The sequence below is a fragment of the Schistocerca gregaria genome, chromosome 3 (assembly GCF_023897955.1).
Source record: "Schistocerca gregaria isolate iqSchGreg1 chromosome 3, iqSchGreg1.2, whole genome shotgun sequence".
NCBI classification, from domain to species: Eukaryota; Metazoa; Arthropoda; class Insecta; order Orthoptera; family Acrididae; genus Schistocerca; species Schistocerca gregaria.
The window spans coordinates 115,109,452-115,135,957 of record NC_064922.1 but is presented as its reverse complement, the minus strand read 5'-3'; the positions used below and the strand labels follow the sequence as shown (position 1 = coordinate 115,135,957).

At 43.2% G+C, this 26,506-nt stretch overlaps 1 protein-coding gene and 1 pseudogene across 1 annotated transcript in view; both read left to right on the top strand.

Annotated features, from left to right (window-relative positions):
• Positions 1-26,506, top strand: part of LOC126354538 (arylsulfatase B-like) — a 336,832-nt gene that overhangs the window by 258,173 nt on the left and 52,153 nt on the right. Inside the window, exon 8 of the mRNA XM_050004269.1 lies at positions 18,922-19,080. Coding sequence (XP_049860226.1) covers positions 18,922-19,080 — 159 coding nt within the window. The remainder of the gene's footprint in view (positions 1-18,921; positions 19,081-26,506) is intronic.
• On the top strand, positions 20,506-20,623 carry LOC126356716 (5S ribosomal RNA; annotated as a pseudogene).

Sequence of the window (26,506 nt, the reverse complement as noted above, 5' to 3'; positions counted from 1 at the left end):
ATTTTCCACATACGTTTCTCCGTTTGCTATACACATAGGTTCGAAGTTACCCTCCTTGTACACATGAAATACGGACATAAATTGAGGTATGGGACGAAAAAGTATTTATTAATTATTAAGTCACGTAGGGTGGGAAGGGGGGGGGGGGAGGCGGGAGAAATATGCTATAAAGTGTCTCCGTTATCATCTGGGTTCAGTTCCGAAGCACATGCAATTTCCTTTTCTTTCTTTCACGTTGATTCCGGCTGATGTGTAAAAGTAGTTTTGCTTTATTCTATCTAAATCTTACTGACCAACACATTCTTTTTCGCTCCTGCAGCAGGGAGGAGAAGGAAATAAGATGAAAAATTGTTCTGATGTATCACAAAAAATGCGAATATGTTCCTTGTTTATTTAAAAGAGTCTGACTGAAAAGTGGGATACCATCTGCCTCGTTCTTCCTGAGCACTTTTAAACATTTTTCCCAAAAGTTTTGGCATGTGAACATATTCGCGCTTTCTTATGCTGAGAGAGAGGTAGGCAATGGCAGTGGCAAAGATACGGATAAGTAATAAGTAGCCCAAGATAGTAGACAACGGTTGTGTTACAGGTAGAGCGAAGGAGACAATGACAGTGTGAGACAAAAAGAAAACACAGTGCCAGAGCAATATAGTTGTCAGTGACAGAACAGTTGAAACGTCCCCTTTGAAAAATTTATACACGACTGTGCTTAAACTGACACACAATAGTTTTTAGCGCAACGCAACCTGACTTTCAATAATCCCTACAAGAGAATGGCCCTGACTAACATTAACCTATATGTTTCACAAATCACTTACCTCACAAAAATCTTCGTTACTCGAACTACTGCAATACAGCGAGCGCCACTACAGCCAGCTAACTAAAAGATTCAAACCACTGAAGGCACTAACTACTGATAAGTAGAGTCAGAAAATGAAAGATTTTAATAGAGAACAAACAATGTATTTACCTTAATAGTCATAATATATATATCAGTTCATGACATCAATTCTTACAAATTTCAAAACTCCGCCATCTCTCTCCCCACGTCCACCACTGCTGGCGGCTCACCTCCAACTGCGCAACGCTACGCGCTGTTAACATCCAGCTGCCCAACACTACAATGGCAGACAACAATGCAAACTAGCCACAGACTTCGCACAGCACAGCCAGTGATTTTTCATACAGAGCGCTACGTGGCGTTACCGATAAAAAAAACCTAAACAGCCTACTTACACAGTGCAAGAAAAATGTGAGGGATAAAGTAGATACAATTCTGGGACGGAGAGCGGGCAGGGGGTGAGGGAGGAATAAAGATCAAGAGAAAGTAGAACTGTGTGAGAGCCAGTGATGAGACACGGAATCTATGACAGTGATAACGAGAAAGGGAGGTATAGTGACAGTGAGAACAGCAGTAGGAAGAAATGAATGTGATCAGTAAGAGAGAGCAACAGGGAGACAGTGGCAGTGTGGCAGTGAGAGGAGACAGTAGTAGTAGAACAGAACGAAGGGGCTGGAGTTGCGACAATATCAGACACACACAAAGAAATAACGCCAATGAGTCGGGCTGAATGAGTGAGTGAGAAGGGGCAGCTGGGAGTAGGTGGGTATGATCGACTTACAGCGATAGACTAGCGCGTGTGAGTGAGTTACAGTTAGGGGAGCTTGTGGGAGTTTGAAGTGGTCTCCATGTTAAAAGAAGCGCGAATATGTTCGCATGCCGACGTTTATGGGAAAAAATTTAAAGGTGCTGAGGAAGGTAGAATGAGGCAGCTGGCACGACACTTTTCAGCCAGAATCTTTTAAATAGACAGGAATATATTTTCAGTTTTTGTGCTCCGATAAGAGCGCTTTTCCACTGGTTATTTTAGGACTGACAGTTACGGAGGAAGCAGTCGTTTCAGACTCACAACTTCGGCACAGCACACATTCAGTTAAGAGTCATGCAGCCTCAGCTACCGGTGTCCTAAGTACCGCATGCAGCGAAATTTGCAGCCAGGAAAGTTCGCTGAAGGATCCACTAGTTCCTCTCTCCGAGCTCTGCAGCTTTCTTTGCAGGCCCATGAACTATACGCCTATACGTGGCGTTTTACTGTATAAGAACTACTGATGAAGAGGTCTGAAGATGGTCGAACAACCACTGTAACTTCAACCTTTTTGCCATCGAAAGTGATCAGAATTTATTTTCTGTCAGACGCAATCACAAAGTTTTTACTTATGACCGGATCTTCAGAAACTGCTACCGAAAACGTAAAAAGGAAAACAAAGCCAAATTAAAAAAAATTATATCACTCATACTCGATCAAGAATTCTTAAAAATTTACATAATATACAACATTTTGTCCACACTCAAGGATCAGTCTGTGGTACATCTGCAGTCACGTTAACTAGTTCACATAATCTGTACATAGCTTCTCGTAGTTCTACTAGCGCTACATACCAGTGTCCTCTATGTGTGACTTCAAGAATTTTCATTACAATTATAAATCTGCGTACCATTGACATTGTTGCCAAGTGGAAGACATACAAGCTGTATAAAAATGCATATTAAGACATACTTAAAAAAGGCTGTGTACGTGTTATAAAATAACCTACGTAATAACAAACAAACAAAATTTTAAATGTGATAATGCACAACGATTAGTTGTATTAGGAGAGAGTATACATCACAAAAGATAGAAAAGGGGGAATAAACCAGTGCCATATGCATATGTAAACGAGCACGAACCAAAACAGCTTCGCCGGAAACTACCGTAATTTTTACCGAGGGCATGCATCTTTACTGTATGGCTGTATGGTTAAATGATGATGTCTTCTTGGGTAAAATATTCTGGCGCTCCCCCATCGGATTTCCGGGCGGGGACTACTAACGAGGAGCAAAACTGGCGTTCTACGGATCGTAGCGTGGAATGCAGATCCCTTAATTGGATAGGTACGTTAAGAAATTTAAAAAGGGAAATGGATAGATTAAAGTAAGATATAGTGGGAATTAGTGAAGTTCGGTGTCGGTAGGATCAGGACTTCTAATCAGGTGAATACAGGTTTATAAATGAAGAATAAATAGCAGTAATGCAGGGTTAGTCTTAGTAATGAATAAAAAATAGGTACGCGGATAAACTACTACGAACAGCATATAAAACGTGTTACTGTAGCCAAGATAGACACACATCTCACGCTTACCACAATAGTACAAATTTGTATGTTAACTGGCTCTGCAGATAATGAGGAGACACCAGAAGGTTTCAGAGTTATTATATAATGCAAGACAGGGAATTCGGAGCCAGATTTTAAATTGTAAGGCAATCCTGAGAGTAGATATGGGCTCTGACAACAATTTATTGTTCATGAACTGTAGATTAAAAATGAAGAAAGGTAGGAATTTAAGGAGATGGGACATGGATAAACTGAAAGAATGAGAGGTTGTAGAGAGTTTCAGAGGGAGCAATAGGGAACGATTGACAAGAGCAGGAGAAAAGAATACAGTAGATGAAGAATGGGTAGGTTTGAGAGATGAAATAGTGAAGGCAGCAGAGGATGAAGTAGCTAAAAAGACGAGGGATAGTAAAAATCCATAGGTGACACAAGAGATATTGAATTTAATTGATGACAGGAGAAAATATAAAAATTTAGTAAATGAAGCAGGCGAAAATAAATACGAACGTCTCAAAAATGAGATTGCTGGAAAGTGAAAAAAAGTTAACTGGAAATGGCAAGAAGACAAATTTAATAATGTAGAAGCATATAGGTGTAAGGTAACTGTAGACTACTGGAAAAATTAAAGAGACCCCTGGAGAACATAGAACCAACTGCATGAATATCAAGAGCTTAGAGGGAAAACCAGTCCTACGAGATCAATATTCTGGAAAAGGAAGAGGACGTAGAGGAAGATGAGAAGGGATATATGACAGAGCTCTGAAAGACCTAAGTCGAAACAAGGCCCTTGGAGTAGACAACATTCCGTTATAACTACTTGTAGCCTCGTAAAGCCAACCATGACAAAACTCTTCCACCTGGTGAGGAAGATGTATGAGGCAGGCGAAGTACTCTCAGATTTCAAGAAGAATATAATAGTTAAATTTCTAAAGAAAGCAGGTGCTGACAGGTGTGAAAATTACCGAACTATCATTTTAATAAGGTACGGCTACAAAATACTAACGTGAATTCTTTATAGACGAATGGACAAACTCGTAGAAGCCGACCTCGGGAAAGATTAGTTAGGATTCCGTGGAAATGTTGGATCACGCGAGGCAATATTGACCTTACGACTTATCTTAGACGACAGGTTAAGGGAAAGCTATGCTTATAGCATTTGTAGACCTACGTTTATAGCATTTGTAGACTTAGAGAAAGCTTTTGACAATGTTGACCAGAAAATACTCTTTCATATTCTGAATGTGGCAGGGATAAAATACAGGGAGTGAAAGGCTATTTACAATCTATACAGAAACCAGATGGCGGTTATAAGAGTCGAGGGGCAGGAAAAGGAAACAGTGGTTGAGAAAGGAGTGAGACAGAAATGCAGCCTGTCCCCGATGTTATTCAATCTATGTATTGAGGAAGCAGTATAGCAAACAAAAGAAAAATTTGGAATAAGAATTAAAGTCCCGGAGAAGAAAATAAAAACTTCGAAGTTTGCCGATGATATTGTAATTCTGTCAGGGACAGAAAAGGTCTTGGAAGTGCTGTTGAACGGAATGGCCAGTGTCTTGAAAGGAGGATATAAGGTTAACATCAACAAAAGCAAAATGCGGATGGTGGAATGTAGTCGAATTAAATCAGATTATGCTGAGAGAATTAGATTAGGAAAGGAGATCTTAAAGTGGTAAATAAGTTTTGCTATTTGGGAAGCAAAATAATGGGTGATGATCGAAGTAGGGAGTATATAAAATGTAGACTTGCAATGGAAAGAAAAGTGTTTCTGAAGAAGAGAAACTTGTTAACATGGAGTATAGCTTTAAGTGTCAGGAAGTTGTTTCTGAAAGTATTTGTGTGGAGTGTAGTCATGTATGGAAGTGAACCAGGGACGATAAACAGTTTAGACGAGAAGAGAATGGAAGTTTTCGAAATGTGGTGCTGCGGCCGAATGCTGAAGATTAGAATGGTAGATCACGTAGCTAATTGGGAAGAAGAGGAATCTGTGGCACAGCTTGACCAGAAGGAGGGATGAGTTTGTAGGACACGTTCTGAGGCATCAAGGGATCACTAATCTAATGTTAGAGGGAAACGTGGAGGTAAAAGCCCGTAGATGGAGACCAAGAAATGAACACAGTAAGCAGATTCAAAAAGCTGTGGATTGCAGTAGCTAGATGGAGGTGAAGAGGCTTGCACAGGATACAGTAGCGTGGAGAGCTGCAACAAACCAGTCTCTGGACTAAAGACCACAACAACAACAACAACAACAACAACAACGAAAACTGGGCGCATATGCCATTGGGCGCAGTTTTGATACAACCGCAGCAGCCACTCTCGGTTCTCCCCTCCATTGAAATACTTCCCACTTGCACTAAGCTGCAGGTTGATGCGGCGTGTTGTCCTGTGGAACGATGCTTTGTGCACTGAGATTTGTTTATTTTCATTTCTTACAGTTGCTAGGTCAGTATTTTGTCTGTTGTTGCCACTGCATTTTGAGTGATACCGAACATTTTGAGACAAGTTTTGTCAAATATTGTTCAGTGGAGATGTTCGACGCTGCTCTCTTGATGAAAGAATTGCCGTAGAAGGTCAGTTGAGAGAAATGCCTTGCGCGTTACGTACGTACACCGTCGATACTTGCTCGTGGTAACATTCCCACAGAACTTGTTGTTGTTAAGAAGACGCCTGTCACCCCAAAGTAAAAGGAGACCAGCGTCTGTTAGACCGTCAGTAAAGCAAAAGCTTCTGCCCCTGCAGCAGCACTTGGGAGTACAACGTTCTCTCGTGAGTTATTTTTACCAACTCAAAGTCGACACGCAAGTCACCGATGTGGTGTCAACTCGGAAAGACTTGCACCAAGCGAACGGTCTACCGGACGGGAGGCCCTAGCCACACGGCATTTCCACACCAACTCCATGCACGAGAGACTTATTTCCAGTCATCTGTTTTGCCACTAGTTTCATTCCAAAATTTTTGGCGTAATTGTTTGCTGACGAGCCTTTCGAAAACTGTATCTCAGTGTTATAATTACTATTTTCTCATCCAGGACAGACAGAACAGTTAATTACAACTTTAGAAGATATCTATAACATATATGCACAAGACTTTGTAAGAGTCAAATTGTTTTTGGGGCCGAGAATACGGCAGTCTAAGACTGCTGGAAACCAGGTGCTCCAGCGAGCACGCTTCAGCCTACCTCGTGCAAACGAACAGGTGTTCAGCATCATGAAGTTCCCCGCATACGCAGAGAACATCTCCAGTAACGTAACATCTTCGCTTCAAGTTTTGTTTGCTCCACGTCACTCCAGTTCGCAGTCTGGTCAAAGTCTCCCACGTCTGGTAGGATCGGTAGAAGCCAGCTGTTGGTTCTTCGTGTATGTTTTGGTTATTACTTCCAGTTGGCTTGTTTCACAACTGTTCTTTTTGGCGAGCGGTAGGTTGATGATGCAATGGCTTCATTTGTTCGAAGAAACCTCTTTCTTGACTTCAACTTGCGACATGAGGTTTCGCTTGGAAACGTATGATGCCTAGAATCATTTTCCTTTTTTTGTTCTCAATGTCTGACGGCGTTCTTCGTCTAATGTTAGGAGTTCTATGCCTATAAGATAGTAGACTTTGTCACTTGAGTTGGTAGTATTGCGGTCGGTCTCTTTAAGAGCGGTGCCAACGTACCCCGTGTGAGCGGATTTCTGCCAGTCTAGTGCAGTATATTCTCACGTAGAGAAACGTAGAGACAGAGCAGACTTACGTAGAACATTTGCTCCAGTTTAGCACACGCTCTTAGTGAACTTGTGGTAATATTTTTTCGGTTGCAGACTTTGAGATTATTTCCAGAACGACATTTTCGCTCTGCTGTGGAGTGTGTTCTGATATAAAACCTCGTGGCATATTAAAACTGTGTGCCGTACCGAGACTCGAACTCGCGAACTTTGCCTTTGGCGGGAAATTTGTTCTTGCAATGGTCTCTTTTTCTCCTAGATATGTGGAGGTATCTCAGTGTTTTAGTAGCTTTCCCTCCCGGCTACTTCCAGTTTTTTCCTGGCTTGTCTATTTCACAAATAAAACTTTCCACCTCCTCGAACGTTCCTCCTTGGGCTGCATGTTATGTGTCGTTGGCATAAATGAAAGGCCTTGTGCCTGTTCCGTCAGGTCGTTCATTGGTCAGGAAATCCATTTAATTCTTTTCATACATTCTTCATAATTACAGCCCATTATCTGAAAAACTAGAACAGGCCATACAAATCATATTTCATTGAATCTTAATTAATTATGTATTAATGCATTTACTATGTCAATTGTTGTCTCGGCTATTTGATCCACCCTCTTTTGGCGTTGGGCAAGACGTCAGTAGCATTTCCACTATTGCAAATAGCTGTTCAGGACAACAACAAGAATGAGTCTCCAGTGTGGCTAGGGACTATGATCGCCTTGTCAGAATGCAAAACGAGGTTGACTGACTGATTGGTAGCCCCTCCCCCCCCCCCCCCCCCCCAGTTCGTCTGACAAAAAGGTTTAAGGCGCTGTCTGTGGCTGATACAGACACTTCCAGTCCCTTGCCCTGTTTTAGAGGAAGCCTCTCAGTCTCTGAGATCCGGGTAGTCACAGAGTGCCATTGTTGGTAGTTGGGATCTCCAACTGTAGGCGCGTAATAGGGACGTGGCTGCCAAGGAGTGAAAGAAAACCCCATTTAATCTGTCTACGTAAAGGAACGGCTCCTTCCCGATGTTATGAAGAGCAAAGAGTGGAGCCGACTGCAGGTGGTGGCTCATGTCGGTACTAATGATGTGTGCGCTTTGGATCGGAAGAGATTCTGTGGTTACGCGCGGCTAAGTGAACTTGTAAAGATTACCGGTCTTGCTCGATAGATGAAGGCAGAGCTCACCATCTGTGGCATCATCGACAGGAATGACTGCGGATCTTTAGTAGGGAGATGAAGGAAGGACCCGAACCAAAGTCTCACACGATTCTGCACCCGTTTAGGCTACAGATTTCTCGACTTGCCCCGCAGGGAAAGGGCGTTAGTGCGCTAGTTTGTAGGAAGGTGGGGGGGGGGGGGGGGGAGGTGTGACAGAACTGGGGATTCAGAAACAGTTTGGCAGAAGTATACCGACCTGTAAGGAGCCATAAAAAAGTTCCAGTTCCTACCATCTTAGACACATGCCTAATAACGACTTTTAGATCATTTTCTTGAATGAAAAACAGCCGACCACACTACATTTATTTTTCCTCTCCCTGGAAGGAACGGTGGGGGAGGTTGTTGTGGGGGGGGGGGAGACGCTCGTGGGGCCCCACTGTCCCCATTAGCATCCATGCCATAGGGTTGTGGAGAATCGGTTTGTGCTTAATAGGTGCGGAGTCCATTACACACAGCAAGCGGCTGCACGGTTAGGAGGTACTATAAGGGGCAGTCTGGCCGGTTTTTTAGATCAGATGGTCTTGGGAGAAATCGAAAACAGTTTGTCTCAAAAGGTGCACGTCAAATACAGGACAAGTATTTACATAGGAACAATAGATATTATAATAGTAAACTGCTGCTGCTGTTTTGGGAAACGATGGGAGCTCTACGAGTTACTAGCAAGTACTGAAGCACATATCGTGAATGACAGTGAAAGGTGGCTGAAGCTGGAGAGCAGCCGAAGTTTTTACAAGGGACCCAATGGAGTTCAGAAGGGATGGAGTAAATACAGTTCGTGGTGGCGTGTTCTTTCAAGTAGTCTACCTCGTAACAAAACTTAAGCAGATAGTTCCTGCGAGTTAGTACAGATAGAGGTTATATTTGTCAACCAGAATAAATTAATAACTTGTTCATTTAACCGAACTTCTGACTCAGATGATAAAGTTGATGAGCAGTTCAAAGAACATTTTATTTCAACTAGGTATCAACTCAAAAATTATGCATGGTGGTGACTTCAATCGTTGGCGAAAATACTTGTTTGAAATCGGCGGTAGACATGAAAGGTGGTCCGAAATCATAGTACAAGCTTTCTCCCAAAATTATTTCGAACAATTAATTCAGGAGTCCTTTCGAAGTTTACATGGTTGCGAAAACATACTCTTTGTCTTAGCAACAAATGATACGTAAATCTATTCGCGATTGCGAATATGGCTAACCAAAGGCACTTTGCATCGTAATCCAGAATGACAAAGGCACTGCAATATCGTACGAATAATACGGACAAAATATTGAACATTATAACGGATAGATGATTAGTGACAATATGGTCACTGTAGCGACACTGAATACCGAACCACCCATTCCACCGAAAATACAAGCAAAATACTTCTATTTTTTTTTTAAAAAAAAGACAGAAACTCGCTTGTCGCCTTCGTAACAGACAGCCTCCATTCCTTCTGAAATATTATGCATATGTATGCCAGATGTGGCTTATATTCAAAGAAATAGTATCGTCAGCAATAGACAGGTTTATAGGAAACAAATTAATAATGGATTGAATCGGCCCTCTGTGATACACAAGACAAGCTAGAGCACTGATTAAAAAATATAATAAAATTACGAAAAGGAAGACGAACAACAAGCTTGACAAATTTCAAACAACGCAAAGTCATCAAGATTGTCAAAGTTTTACAGAATTTCAAAATAGCTTCCAGAACGAAAGTTTGTCTCGAAATCTCGTAGAAAATCCAAAGAGATTCTTGGCGTAAGTGAAGCATACGACCGGGAGGACACAATACCTTCGCTGCGCGATAGTGAGGGAAATGTTACCGATTACAGTGCCTCAAAAGCACAAAAGTCACTAAATCCAGTTTTCTGAAATTCCTTCATCAAACAAGACGAAGTACATATTCCAATATTCGAATTAAGACCTGCTGCCAACATAAATAACTTACAGGAAGATGTCCTCGTTATAGCAAAGCAACTTGAAATGTTTGATAAAGGCATATCCTCAGATGCCTTTCAGAGTATGTTGTCATTATAACTCTGTATTTAGCAATCACATACAACTGTTCGCTCGACGGAAGATGCGTATCTATAGACTGGAAAGTAGCACAGGTCACAACAATACTCAAGAGATGCAGTAATTCGGTAAACTAGAGACCCATATCACTGACGTCCATTTTCTGTAGGATTTTAGAACATTATTCGAAGATTATGAATCACCTCGTGGTAATAGATCAGCTGACGAACAGTGAGGAAGGATTTAGAAAATATTGCTCCTCAGAAACACAACTAGCTCTTTATCCTCATGAAGCAATTAGCGTTGTCGACAAAGGATCTGAAATTGATTCCACGGCTGGTAGACTTCCAAAAGGTTTTGGCACTGATCCTCACAAATCAGCTAATAATCAAACTGCGTGAATAATCAGTATCATCTCAGTTGCCCTATGGATTTATGATTTCCTGGGGAAAGTGATCGAGTAAAACAGAAGTGATACGGAGCGTTTCCCAAAGTAGTGTTACTGGTCCTCTGCTGTTTCAAATCTGTATAAACGGTTTCGGAGACGATCTGAGCAGCCCTCAGGCAGATGACGATGTCATTTACCGCCCAGTAACGTCAAGTGAAAATCAAAACAAATTACAAAACGATTTAGGCAAGCTATCTCTTTATTGCGAAAAGTGGCAGTTGAACTTAAATAATAAAAAGTTTGAGGCTATCTACTACATAAGCTAAATGGAATCAATTAAGTTACTGTTACATGATGAAACACTTAAATCTGAAAACTGTCAATTCGACTAACAAGGGGAGGCCACGTTTGGAACGCGGATTTACTTCAAACTTCGCACACTCGTAGTACTCCATGCGGACAACAAAATGTGTAAGCAGTAGCGCGTACTTCCCAAGCGTTACTGAGGAAATCGTAATATAATGTCGGTCGTCGGATATATACCTGTGGGTGGCCGTTTTTACCAGGGAACGGCGGTAGCCGAGTGGTTAGCATTCAGCCCCGGGATCGATGGATAGAGCCCTGCTCGTCATTGTTTTTTATTTCTAGAACAGTAATTTTCTTTAGTATTTATATTACAATTGATATAATGGGAAAAATACGAGGAATCTAATGAAATTTTATTATATTTACAATTTTATTTGGCAGTCTACAAATTTCTACTAGCACAAATAATATAATATTCGTAACTGTCGACTAGTAAACGACCAAACGCATAAAGTGATACTGAAAATGTATGCTTCTCCGTGATTTGAGAAATCCCTTATACCTGGAAGGAGCCCTAAACAATTTGTTACCTCTAAGTTTTGATCGGCACAGACTGCTTTCGAAAGATGTATAATTAATCGTCTCTTTCGACATTACGAGTATACATTGCAGGATGATAGTTTTCGTAAAAACATGGAAAACATAAAGTTAAACGGCACCAGCTGCATTGAATAAATGCTATGTTTCCGCATACGCAAGGTCTTTGTGGTTTTCCATGGAAAACTAACCTCTTTAACATTTTCATAAACCTCTCTTTCAGACAATAATTTGGAAGCAAACCATGCTTAACGCAACATTTCTTACATATCGGCGCTGATAATTGATCATGCAGTACCGACTGTATTTTAATGGCGTCTTCACGAGAAGCAATTTCTCGTTCTCTTTTGATGAAATACGAACAGTTTTGAAGACATGGGCAAGCATACATTTTCAGTATCACTTTATGCGTTTGGTCGTTCACTAGTCGATAGTTATGAACATTGTATTATTTGTGATAGTAAAAATTTGTAGACTGCCAATAACACTGTAAATTTAATAAAAGTTCATCCGATTAAACGTATTTTTCCCATTATATCAACTGCAATGTAAATAGTACAGAAAATTACTGTGTTAGAAATAAAAAAACTGACAAACGGGACTTGTTTCATCGATCCAGCAATAACGGGGCTTGAATGCCAACCACTTTTTTTTTCGATATAGTTCGTTGCGTTTGGTCGGGGCGGACGTCAAGATACATCCGTTGAAATTGATCATAGGTTCCTTGACTAAGGTTTTTTTATTACAGAGAGCACGCAGCCCTCTGACCGAGAATTTTTGCCATGGTCGGGATCCATTCGGCTACCGCCGCTTCCTGGTAAAAACGGCTATGCACAGGTATATATCTGACGAACGACATTATCTTGTGATTTTCTCAATAACGCTTGAGAAGTGCGCGCTATTGCTTACGCATTTTGTTGTCCTAATGGAGTACTACGAGTGTACGAAGTTAGAAGTAAATCCGTGTTCCAAATGTCGTGGCTCCCCTTGTAACAACTCAGAAGTTACAATTACGAACAGCCTAACTGGAACGATCAGATAGATAATGTCAGAGGCGTACGTTCGAGAGGACAGGGGGGCTCTTGTAACCCCCCCCTCCCCCCCACACACACACACACACATACGTCTATGAAGAATTTAAAAGATTTTTTTGTGTAACGTCATTCACGTGAATTTTTTTAAATAATTATTCCTGATGAGCATAGGATTAAGTTTTCCGTGTTGAACACGTTCAATGACTGTTCGATCGCGAAGGTCTACAAGTTGTCTAACCTAAGTTGATCTCCGGATCGCTCCTTGTTATAAGGAACATGTCGGTACTCTTTGTGTCTACTACCGTATGTTCACGACTACTACCAACTGCAATGATCTAACACCTGTGAAACTAAAGCAGCACGCAAACTCGTGTAGTGTGTATCAACTGAAAAATGAAGATCGTAAAGAATGAGTTCGAACACGAAAAACTCTATGATTTTATTTCACAAAATTTTATTACTTCTGTCTGCAATTTATACCGTAATGGGGCAGTGCCTAAAGTGTCATCATTGAATAACAGACAGATAAAATTTCCCCTCTTACGTCTCTCCTCAACGCGCGAAAAAAGTTCTCCTTTCTACGTTCTGTGCAGCTGATAATCCATTGGGGTCGAAGCTTAACTTACAAGGGAAACTCCCCATTGCATCCCCTCACATTTAGTGGTAAGAAGACCCAGTGGCTATCCCTTCAAAGATTGAACACAGATCAGATATGAAACGAGGAAGAAGGTGAACCATTCAAGCTTAGCAAGTGCGAGATCGAATAAAGTGAACGTGCCCCGGTGACGTGTTAAAGTGGTCAGGGTGTTGGACTGAAAAAGGCACTAGCTAGGTTCTAAACTCCCGTCTGCAATTTATTTCTTTCCCCAACATTATGAACTATCAGTCCGGTGATTGAAAAGTTTGCTCTTTTCCTGCAGTCTTGGCAGCTGTCATACTAATCATTGGTTATAGAATGTGAGTCATGTCGTAAGCATACATTACCGTCGCTAGTAAATTAGATGAATAGTGAGGGCAGCCTAGATACCGCATAGACGTCTTACAAAAACGAAAACACCAAATAAATGGGTGTGCACTACGTTACAACAAAAGTATTCAAGAGTTAATACTTCCTAAACGGGACACAATTTCAAAACCGTTAGAAACATATGTTTTGACAGACCACAGAGAAACTGTGTGATTGTTGGAGCTTGTGTGACAAACTATTAGGTTTTCATCATATCCTTGGGAGTGATCACATTCAAATTCAAACGAACACCTAAATCGACCAGGCGTTCAAATTAGGTGCGTCGATAAGAGATTCCTGTCATATTACACACGTACTGTCACTAGTGCCGTATATAACACACCAGATGTACTTTTCGGTGGAGGATTCGGTTGTCTTGTCGGCTTGTCATGAAACGTTTGCGGGTTCCATCCGAAGCCCACTTCCCTTGGGCTGCTAATAGCATAGTTCTGAAGGATCAACTTTCATTATAGGTCTCTTCTACATCTACATATATACTCGGCTAGCCACCAGTCGGTGCGAGGCGGAGGGCACAATTCGCGCCAAAGTCATATTCCCCCCCCCCCCCTCCCTCCTGTTCCACTCACGGATCGCGCGAGGGAAAAACGACTGTCTGAGTGCCTCGGTACGAGCTCTTATTTTCCTTGTCTTTTAATGGTGATCATTGCGCGATTTGAAAGGTGGTGGTAATAAATATATGCTCTACACCCTCGGTGAAGATCGAATTTCGGAATTTAGTGAGCGCGCGGTCTATCTGCAAGTGTGTCCCACTTCAAACTTTCTATGAGATCTGTAACGCTCTCCCGATGGCTAAATCTACCAGTCACGAATCTAGCCGCCGTTCTTTGGACTTTCTCAATCTCTTGAATCAGACCCAACTGGTAACAGTCCCATACAGACGAACAATACTCCAAGACTGGTTGAACTAACGTATTGTAAGCTATTCCTTTGTTGAAGGACTGCATCCCTTCAGGATTCTACCAATAAACCGCAATCTAGAGTTCGCCTTACCCTTTACTTGTGTAATCTGATCATGTCGAATAGTCACACCCAGATACTTAACGGTCGTTACTGCTTCCAAAGACTAGGCATTTATTTTGTACTCGTACATTAATGACGATTTTCGCCTTGTAATACGCAGTTGGTTACACTTACTAATATTGAGAGATGAGTGCCAGTCATTACACCACGCCTTTGTTTTCTGCAAATCCTCATTGATTTGTTCAAAACTTTCGTGTGATAGTACTTTCCTGTAGGCTACAGCATCCTCGGCAAACAGTCCTTGCAACTCGGTGTTGCAAACGGACATTACTCCATGACATAGACACAAATTTGAATACAGCGAACATGAAAAATTAAAAGAAAGAAAAAACTTGAGATGTGGGAGGAATCAACACGGCTCGCCCGCTTAGCAGCCCAACACCGTTACCACATAACCACAACGCCATTGCTGCTTTAGGCTCGTCTATATTGCGCTCCATGCTCTTGGACAGTTCACTCTATTTTTCTCTTTTCTTCTCAGATCAGTACACCATCTTCCTGTTGTCATGCTTTATCACTGACCACTTTTTGAGGGGATGTCCACTGTGCCCCCTTACCACTAAATTTGAGGGGTGGTGGTTGCGATGGGAAATTTCCCATGTTAGCACCAACAATTTACGACGATTTTATCGATATCTACGGAGTAGAATGTTGGTGTCTGAGATCACAAATACTTTAAAGAAAACAAATCTGCCTTGGACAATGTAGTGATTACCAAAAACTTGAAGGATTTTAATGCTTTAGACTTCTTTAGAGTGTCTTAAAAGTTTCATTCGTAGTTATGTTACAAAAACGTAAGTTCTACCTACTTTCAGCGACATAATAACACCCTGTGGTCGTGTCCTACGGTCACTGACCGCTCACCGAGCGTATGTTTGTTTATACGAGGGTTAAACGGCGAACTGAGTGTGTGAGAGTTTTAAAACGTTTCTTCATACTACCAGCAAGAAGGGGAGCCACAGAAATCGCATCACTGGGATTGCGTTGAGTCACCTAACGTGACATGCCACGGTAAGATTCTTTAATTTGGAAGAGTGAATTTTTATTACATACACTCCTGGAAATGGAAAAAAGAACACATTGACACCGGTATGTCAGACCCACCATACTTGCTCCGGACACTGCGAGAGGGCTGTACAAGCAATGATCACACGCACGGCACAGCGGACACACCAGGAACCGCGGTGTTGGCCGTCGAATGGCGCTAGCTGCGCAGCATTTGTGCACCGCCGCCGTCAGTGTCAGCCAGTTTGCCGTGGCATACGGACCTCCATCGCAGTCTTTAACACTGGTAGCATGCCGCGACAGCGTGGACGTGAACCGTATGTGCAGTTGACGGACTTTGAGCGAGGGCGTATAGTGGGCATGCGGGAGACCGGGTGGACGTACCGCCAACTTGCTCAACACGTGGGGCGTGAGATCTCCACAGTACATCGATGTTGTCGCCAGTGGTCGGCGGAAGGTGCACGTGCCCGTCGACCTGAGACCGGACCACCGTACGCACGGATGTACGCCAAGACCGTAGGATCCTACGCAGTGCCGTAGGGGACCGCACCGCCACTTCCCAGCAAATTAGGGACACTGTTGCTCCTGGGGTATCGGCGAGGACCATGCGCAACCGTCTCCATGAAGCTGGGCTACGGTCCCGCACACCGTTAGGCCGTCTTCCGCCCACGCCCCAACATCGTGCAGCCCGCCTCCAGTGGTGTCGCGACAGGCGTGAATGGAGGGACGAATGGAGACGTGTCGTCTTCAGCGATGAGAGTCGCTTCTGCCTTGGTGCCAATGATGGTCGTATGCGTGTTTGGCGCCGTGCAGGTGAGCGCCAAAATCAGGACTGCATACGACCGAGGCACACAGGGCCAACACCCGGCATCATGGTGTGGGGAGCGATCTCCTACACTGGCCGTACACCTCTGGTGATCGTCGAGGGGACACTGAATAGTGCACGGTACATCCAAACCGTCATCGAACCCATCGTTCTACCATTCCTAGACCGGCAAGGGAACTTGCTGTTCCAACAGGACAATGCACGTCCGCATGTATCCCGTGCCACCCAACGTGCTCTAGAAGGTGTAAGTCAACTACCCTGGCCAGCAAGATCTCCGGATCTGTCCCCCATTGAGCATGTTTGGGACTGGTTGAAGCGTCGTCTCACGCGGTCTGCACGTCCAGCACGAACGCTGGTCCAACTGAGGCGCCAGATGGAAATGGCATGGCAAGCCGTTCCCCAGGACTACATCCAGCATCTCTACGATCGTCTCCATGGGAGAATAGCAGCCTGGATTGCTGCGAAAGGTGGATATACACTGTACCAGTGCCGACCTTGTGCATGCTCTGTGGTCTGTGTCTATGTGCCTGTGGTTCTGTCAGTTTCAACCCTTCTAAAGCTGCTCATCTGAACTATTGGAGGGGTGACAGTGTTGGGAAACGTGAGGCAATAACCGCAGATAAACCTAGAGCAGCCGGCCGCGGTGGTCTCGCGGTTCTAGGCGCACAGTCCGAAACCGTGCTGCTGCTACGGTCGCAGGTTCGAATCCTGCCTCGGGCATGGATGTGTGTGATGTCCTTAGGTTAGTTAGGTTTAAGTAGTTCTAAGTTCTAGGGGACTGATGACCACAGCAGTTGAGTCCCATAGTGCTCAGAGCCATTTGAACCATTTGAACCTTGAGCAGCCAGCGCTCATGTGCCGACGGACAGGGACCATACAGAGCTGAGGAGAATGGCTGCATGAAATGGCATGTAATCGGAGGAAGGAGTCGCTCCTGAGTTCCAAAGTGTTACCAGTAGTCCATCTAGCACAAAGAGTGCGCGTATCGAATTGGAAAGAGTGGATTATAATATTCGAAAAGCTCCTCGTAAGCCACACATTTGTGTAGTAAATGCTTAGTGACGGTCTGCAATGTGTACATTGAAATAACTGGGAGAGTGATCTGGAATGGGGAATCACACCATTTGGCAGTCCGGGGAAAGGACTTGGGTTTCGCGAACGCCTGTAGAACTTTACCTACCAATACCTATAGCCTGTCAACGAAGTGCGGAGGGGTGAGTGTTAAGTTATGGGGCTGTTTTTCGCAGTTAGGTGTGGCCCCATCATTGCGCTCAAGAAATCTATAAGTGAGGAAGGATGTCAACACATATATACCAGGTCCATTCATCCATAAATGAATTTTTTCATCATTACTATCTTTCCTACAGGAGGGTGTATACAATTTAGATGGCATGTTTTTATAAACATAACTTGGTCTGCTTTGGGTCTTCGGGTCAATACCACAATGCCACGTCTTGTTGGCTATGACATCTCGATCGGCGAAAGATTCAAGTCCAGGAAGGGAGGCGTTTTCACAACGGACTATGGCTAGGGTAAACCAACCAGTACCACAGTTTCCAGTAGCGACTTCCAGAGTAAAATTAACCCTACTGCCACGGAAGAAAATAGGTCTATTTAAAATAACTGCTTGCGCTGTTCATTTTTCTCCAAGCTTATTTTCGAGGCTAATAATATGTTTGTAGTCAGGCATACGGTGGCGGCGTTGACGATACACAGGTCGACGAGGTATAGTGCTTCAATGCTGTTACAGATAGAGCTCACAGTGGAATGTTCCGCTGGCGTGTACTGCCCTCTTATATAGCAAACGAGTGACCTTGATTACGTAACGTAATGTGTACTGCATGTAGTAGAAGAACAGTTCGCAGATGACGACGGTTTGTAGAATAGCACGTCAGTCCGCCTTGGCATAAAGTAGCATCTGTAAAGCAATTTTTTGTGAGTATCAACATTCCTGAAATGGATTTGCTTGCCTGCAGTCCCGGTGTGACACTATGGAACACTTTCTGGATGAGTTGGAATATTGTCTTCGGTCATACTCCAGCGCCCAACATCACTACTCTTGAAGAAAGAGTGCCCGCCATTCCTCCACACCACTCTCACTGAAAGTGTCCACAGCAGAATTCAACCCATCATAGAGATCATCAGATATTGATGTCCACTAACATATGGCCAGATAGTTTTCACCGAATAGTCTATGTTGCTTGATGTCTACAAAAACACAGGGCTGCCAGCACAATTTTCAAACTTCTCTGAAGTGTCCTGTACTTACTAACAAGTCGGCCCGTACGTTGCAACGCTCTGAATATGTCTCCACCACTGGACTGTCCAAATACTGGACTATGTATTTGCAACTTCGTCGAAGTTAAGCTGTGTCGGGCGTGGCCAGCACTTAGATGGGTGACCATTCGGGCCGCCAAGCGCTGTTGCACTCAGCCTCGTGAAGCCAATTGAGGAGCTACTCGACCGAATAGTAGTCAAAGAAAATCATCATAAAGACCGGGAGAGCGGTGTCCTGACCACACCCCCTCCTATCCACATCCTCCGCTGAGGATGACACGGCGGGCGGATGGTCCCGGTGGGCCACTTGTGGCCTGAAGACAAAGTGCTTTATTTGCGACTGCTGCAATGAAATAATTGGGTGATGTGTGTCACGCACTATCGTTTCACAGGTGGTGACGTGCGGTCGCTGGGACGCCTGGATGGAGTGGACATGTGGCCATCGCTGCTATTTGGCGGCACCAGCTCCCCGAGGCGTCACGTGCTCATCAACATCGACGACCGCGAGGGCTACGCCGCCCTGCGCGTCGGAAACTTAAAATACGTCAACGGTAAGGGCTGCGCTACGGCACTGTTGCTTAGTGTGTGAACTTAATTGTTCAATAGGCAATTTCTCCGCTCTTGTCGGTAAGCGTGTGGTTATATTAGAGGAGGCTGACACTCCTGAGGAATGAACGGATCTTGAAGCGACATCCAGCTCTGGAAGGTACTTGGCACTGTATACACTACTGGCCATTTAAATTGCTACACCACGAAGATGACGTGCTACAGACGCGAAATTTAACCGACAGGAAGAACATGCTGTGATATGCAAATGATTAGCTTTTCGGAGCATTCACACAAGGTTGGCGCCGGTGGCGACACGTACAACGTGCTGACACGAGGAAAGTTTCCAACCGATTTCTCATACACAAACAGCAGTTGACCGGCATTGCCCGGTGAAACGTTGTTGTGATGGCCTAGTGTAAGGAGGAGAAATGCATACCATCACGTTTCCGACTTTGATAAAGGTCAGATTGTAGCCTATCGCGATTGCGATTTATCGTATCGCGACACTGCTGCTCGCGTTGGTCGAGATCCAATGACTCTTAGCAGAACATGGAATCGGTGGGTTCAGGAGGGTAATACGGAACGACGTGCTCGATCCCAACCGCCTTATATCACTAACAGTCGAGATGAGAGGCATCTCATCCGCATGGCTGTAATGGAGCGTGAAGCCACGCCTCGATCCCTGAGTCAGCAGATAGCGACGTTTGCAACCATCTGTATGAACAGTTCGACTACGTTTGCAGCAGCATGGACTATCAGCTCGGAGACCATGGCTGCGGTTACCCTTGACGCTGCATCACACACAAGAGCGCCTACGATGGCCTACTCAACGCCGAACCCAGATGCACGAATGGCAAAACGTCATTTTTTCGGATGAATTCAGTTTCTGTTTACAGAATCATGATGGCCGCATCCGTGTTTGGCGACATCGCTCTAACGCACATTGGAAGCGTGTATTCGTCATTGCCATACTGGCGTATCACCCGGCCTAATGGTATGGGGTGCCATTGGTTACACGTCTCGGTCACCTCTTGTTCGCATTGACAATATTTTGAACAATTTGCGTGAAAATGTAATCACATGTTAGTTTAATAAATTTGTCCAATGAATACCCGTTTATCATCTGCATTTCTTCTCGGTGTTGCAGTTTTAATGGCCAGTAGTGCATGAATATGTCTGCGACCTAGAAAACAGCACACTGCCTTATCTGGTTGCGAAAGTTTATGACACAGAACACGTTCACGAATTATTTTCACTGCTTTACAGTGCACACCGATACCAGGTATCGGCTTTGTCCTGTCACTTCCTCACAATGCTGTGTACTCGAAAACTTCTTTGTCTTATTAAAACCAGATGGCTACTAGTAGACTTCTTTCCGGAAGAGATGTCCTCTTTGTCTGTGCTAGTTTTCTGTTTGCTCTTTTTGTGCCGACGGCCTTGCCGCAGTGGTAACACCGGTTCCCATCGGATCAGCGGAGTTAAGCGCTGTAGGGCTGGGTTAGTACTTGGATGGGTGACCATCCGGTGCGCCGAGCGCTGTTTGCAAGCGGGGTGCACTCAGCCCTTGTGAGGCAAAACTGAGGAGCTACTTGATTCAGAAGTAGCGACTCCGGTCTCGGAACTGGGCCGAGAGAGCGGTGCGCTGATCACATGCCCCTTTATACTCGCATCCAGTGACGCCTGTGGGCTGATGATAACACGGTGGCCAGTCGGTACCTTTCGGCCTTCATAGCCTGTGCGGGATGAGTTTAGTCTAGCTTTAGTCCTCTTTTTGCGACCGCCTTTCTTCGTCTGTCATATGTTCTTTTGCTTCCAAGGTTGCATCATTCCTTCACTTTGCCAGGTTTGTGGTCTCCAATTTTTATGTTAAATTTCTCACTAATTTGATTTCTGTCAGTCCTCATAATTTTCATATTTCTTCAGTTTACTTCATATTCTGTGCTCAGCAGACTGTTCATTCCACTCAGGATGTCCTGTAATTCCTCCTCACTTTGACTCAAGATGGATGATTGCTTTTCTCATCTAAATTGCCACAGTATTTATCCGACGTCAAGAACACACACACACACACACACACACACACACACACACACACACACACACACACACACACACACACACACACACACACACACTAAACAGGCAGTTTAACTTCATATTTAGTATTTTGGAATTTTCCGTCTATTGGCAATTGGATGAACATGGTCATATTATTAACATGAATACACAGTGTTACTGTTCCAATTTATTTAAGAGTTGGTTACAAATCGGTTTTCATTTTTAGACCTAAATTAGCGATGTGGCACATGACCAACCCTGTAACTGTGGAAAACATATGTTGGCTAAAATACTACAGCCGGCCGTTGGTGACCGAACGGTTCTAGGCGCTTCAGTCTGGAACCGCGCGACCGCTACGGTCGCAAGTTCGAATCCTGGCTCGGGTATGGATGTGTGTGGTGTCTTTAAGTTAGTTAGGTATAAGTAGTTCTACGTTCTAGGGGACTGATGACCTGAGATGTTAAGTCCCATAGTGCTCAGAGCCATTTGAACCATTTTTTAAAATACTACACAAGATAGGCAAGTAGATAAACAAATAGGCAACCTAGATTTCTTCCATGTAGTGGAAGGAAGTAATTAATGCCAGTTTTAGGTCTAAATCTGGTGTAATGCACAATATCGCCTCATATCAAATATTTACACATCTACATTCTTCTCTGATGCTTATCAAGCGGTACAATCATATCTCAACATCTAAAATACTTATCAAATATTTACACATCTAAATTGTTCTCTGATGCTTTGAAAGTGTTACAATGATATCTCCACATCTAAAATACCTAAAAGTTGCTGCTTATTTAATCTGAGGCTACGTAATTGGTGCTTAGTAAAACAGACGATTATCATCTGTCGCTTTCTCAGATTCTCAACAATGTTTCACCTTCGTGATCTATATTTCACAAGGTATGAAGATACTGAGCTACACTACACAATGCAATCAATGTAAAAACGTTCTAATTTTTATTTGCATTTGCACTGTGCCTAGAAAAGATAATATGCAAAACGAACTTTTGAGAAATGTGCAATGTTCATTATCTGGAACTGTGGTGCCAAGGCTTTCTGACATTGTATTTAAATTTACCAATTACAAAATAACATCAAAAACTGAATCTAAATACACGAATCTAAGTATAAGAACACACACAATATAACAAAAGGACAAACAAACAAACAAACAAACAAACAAACAAAAACCAATTTTGGAACTCACATACATGTCAGCCAAACATTACACTGATCCCATGCTAGTGGATCAACTTCATGTTGCAGTTTAAAACATTACATATAGTGATGTTACACAGTAGAGACCAAGTGACACGTCGATAGTACAGCGTATTGAACAGTATTAATAGACATTCGTGTAGATAAGAAACAAGCTTATGACATATTCCAGTGGCACGTCTTCCTTTTACAGTTTCCCAGTTTTCCAGTGTTTCTCTAATTAAATGAAACTGATTAGAATAGGTTATTTCTCCTAAGTGAAAGCCTAGGGATTAGTTCAAACAAACTTTCCAATACCTAATATTCCATAAAAAAAAAACTTACGAAGAAATCACTATTTTTCCCAAACTTACGCAGTATCTACCATATTAATGCAATTATGCTCCTGCACGAAACTCCTAATTGTAAAAAAAAAAAATTAAGGCAGGTGCACCTGTCCATTTTAAGAAACAGCCCTAAAAGAAAGTTACAAACAAAACCCAAAGGCAAAAATAAAACAATATCTACGCAGTAATATTTCAGAGTGTAAACAACGTGTACCACAATAAAAATTACAAATGAGAATCATCTTTGTCATAAAAATTACCTATTTTTTTCTTACACTGAAAAAGAAAGAGCCAGTCGTCCTCTGTGGCGTTCAGAGGCGCATCGCCACTTAATCGAAATGTCGCCATGTTCACTGACTCGCTTTATCTCTCCAGTACACAAACATTCTATGATCAAATTAACGTCAGAACACCTATTTTATCTGTGAACACTAGCTAAACAACTTTTATAGAATGATTTCAATTGGTCAGGTTGGAAATGAGAAACACTAAGGCTTGTTAGTCAGTATCTCCTAAGCTTGAAATCATAGAGTTATTGAGACAAGTATTCTCACTATGTTCAAGGAATGCACATGTATCATGGTTTCAGTGGATTACCTGTGGAATTTTCTGCACAGGAACATAATTTAGCAAGGTTCATCCGCAACATACTTTAGAGTATGGAAACAATTCAGAAAAATCACGCATCTTCTTCCCTGATCCAACGTCCACTTTCGACCACTTCAGTCGACTACTGACCGCACTTCCGTAGTGTACTGCATTGCTGCCTACATTTGTACCAATAAATAAAACAGTCAATAAGGTCAGATGAGAAAATATACATGTATTGGTGAACGTTTTCGATTTATTGATCCTTCGGCCTTCTGACTCGTCTTACGTGGACCACGAAGAATTCCTCTTTTGTCCCAAACTCTTCATTTCAGAGTATCAAATGGTTCAAATGGCTCTGGGCACTATGGGACTTAACATCTGAGGTCATCAGTTCCCTAGAACTTATAACTACTCGTACTTAAACGTAACTAACCTAAGAACATCACACTCATCCACGCCCGAGGCAGGATTGGTACCTGCGACCGTAGCGGCAGGTGTTATACTCTACCACTCCCTTTAGTACCCTGGAGGCTATTTCCTGATTCCTAAGACATCTCATGTCCGCCCCTGGTAGCTGAGTGGTCAGCGCGACGGAGTGTCATACCTAAAGGCACGGGTTCGATTCCCGGCTGGGTCGAAGATTTTCTCCGCCCAGGGACTGGTTGTTGTGCAGTCCTTATTATCATCATTTCATCCCCGTCGCAACTCAAGTCGCCGAATTGGCCTTCAAGTCGAAAGAATTGCACCAGGAGAACGGTCTACCGACGTGAGTCTCTGGCCACACGGCATTTCCACTTATAGACCTCATGTCCTATTAACACGTCACTTCTTGTCACGCGGGGAGCCTACTGCGTAGTTTCAATGGTGTTTTGACGAATACATGGAATGAAATTTTTTCGGTATTTCACTGCAGATAATTTTTAGGGTTGCAGGCCTCAGTCGACTACTTACAGCATTCCTTTGTTGTCTGTCTGTTAAAAACGGTTTTTTCTCAGGAACACGTAGTCGTAGCGTATTGAAATTTATGTCACATACTGATGTCATTGGTCCCATAGTTCTGTAAAAGCTTGCAACTTCTTAGTCAATGTATTCAAAAGATACGGTTCCAGAAGGCTTTCGACACAGTTCCACACAAGCGTCTTCTAGCCAAACTACGTGCCTACGGAGTATCGCCTCAGTTGTGCGACTGGATTCGTGATTTCCTGTAAGAAAGGTCACAGTTCGTAGTAATAGACGGAAAGTCATCGAGTAAAACAGAAGTAATATCCGACGTTCCCCATGGAAATGTCATAGCTCCTCTACTGTTTCTGGTCTCAATTAACGACATAAGAGACAATCTAAGTACCCATCTTAGATTGTTTGCTGTCATTTACCGTCTTGTTAAGTTCAAAAATGGTTCAAAGGGCTCTGAGCACTATGGGACTCAACTACTGTGGTCATCAGTCCCCTAGAACTTAGAACTACTTAAACCTAACTAACCTAAGGACATCACAAAACATCCAGCCATCACGAGGTAGAGAAATTCCCTGACCCCGCCGGGAATCGAACCCGGAAACCCGGCCGTGGGAAGCGAGAACGCTACCGCACGACCACGAGATGCGGGCTCTTGTTAAGTCATCAGATGACCAAAGTGAATTACAAAATGATTTAGAAGAGATATCGGTGTGGAGCGAACAGTGGCAATTAACCCTGATTAAAGAAAAGTTTGAAGTTATTCACATGAGTACTAAAAGAAATCCGTTAAATTTCAATTACGTAATAAGTCAAACAAATCTGAATGCTGTAAATTGAACTAAATACTTAGGGATTACAATTACACATAACATAAATTGGAATTTTCTAGTTGATAATGTCGTGGGTACAGCAAACCAAAAACTGCGGTTCATTGGCAGAACACTTAGAAGGCGCAACAGGTTTACTAAAGAGACTGCTTACACCACGCTTGTCCGCCCTCCATTCAAGACACTGTCCATTCCTTTCAACTGCTCTTCCAACACGGCAGATAGCGTGAGTGAATGAGTGAATATGCTAGACCTTGGCTTGTGACGTCAAACTTGAAATTAAAACAGTCAGTAATTCCACATTCATCCTAATTGGACCGCAAAGGTAAAAATCGAACATCAGGCAAAGAATGACTTTATAGCTCATATGATGAGTTTCTGAACTTACCCATCATCAGGTATTCAGGAGCAGCCTAGTCTAAAAATACTTGTTTCACATACGCTACATCTATGTGCAGTAACCTCTCCTGGATATCTGATGGTGGATGAATTGCGAAACGCGTCATTGCATGATGTTTGACTTTTACCATTGCGACATGGTCAGCTTGAACAGAGAAATGCTGATTATTGTATAAATTGTAGCCACCCTCGTGCATGACATTAGGCCACATTCATATTACTGAAATTAAGACGTTCTCACAAATCTCTGAATCCTTAGGACCACTACCTTTCTAGTATTAATAACACGCAATAATGGTCTCGATTACCGGAAAGGATGAACTGTCTAATAAGGACGACAAAATCCAGGGAGTGGAAATGGAGAAAAAAAGGTTCTATGATCACGTGTCCGGAAATGTATCGTTACTATGATAGGTGGCGCGATGAATGACGGTTACTCTGGCCACGTGCAATGCGTTCCTTGTGTGTTGCGAGCTTTATGATTGACGCAGCGTACCGTAAACAGCAGAATGGTGCGTTACTTACATCAGGAAGAAGCTGAGATGTTTGTGTAAGGTCGAGTATATGTAAACCGTCTAGAGGCAGCACGGATACACCAGAACAAGTACCGTCACAGACATCGCACAGCATCATGGATTCTTTGAGACAGGCGAACGTACACGGAGGCGGGGGACTGTGTATACGCAAGATTTGGAGGTGTGGGCTCTACAGGACATTGACACGAACCGCAGCATAAGCACCAGTGAAGTGGCTCGCGAACATGGTGTTAGCCGAAGTACGATTATCTGTGTCCTGCATGAAGAACACTACTATCCCAGTCAGCTGCAGTCCGCTGGAGGCCACTTTGAACATCTGCTGTGACGTAGATGCGATGGAGCTCTATTCTGTTCCGGGATGGTTTGTTGTCGTTGCACGCACACTGTTCATTTCCTGACACATGATCATGAAACCTTGTTCCCGCCATTTCCAGTCAGGAATCCGTATCTGCAGTTGTCGATTTTATTAATGTTCACCCTGTATAAATAATAAAGTTTCCCAGGAACTCTCCTTGC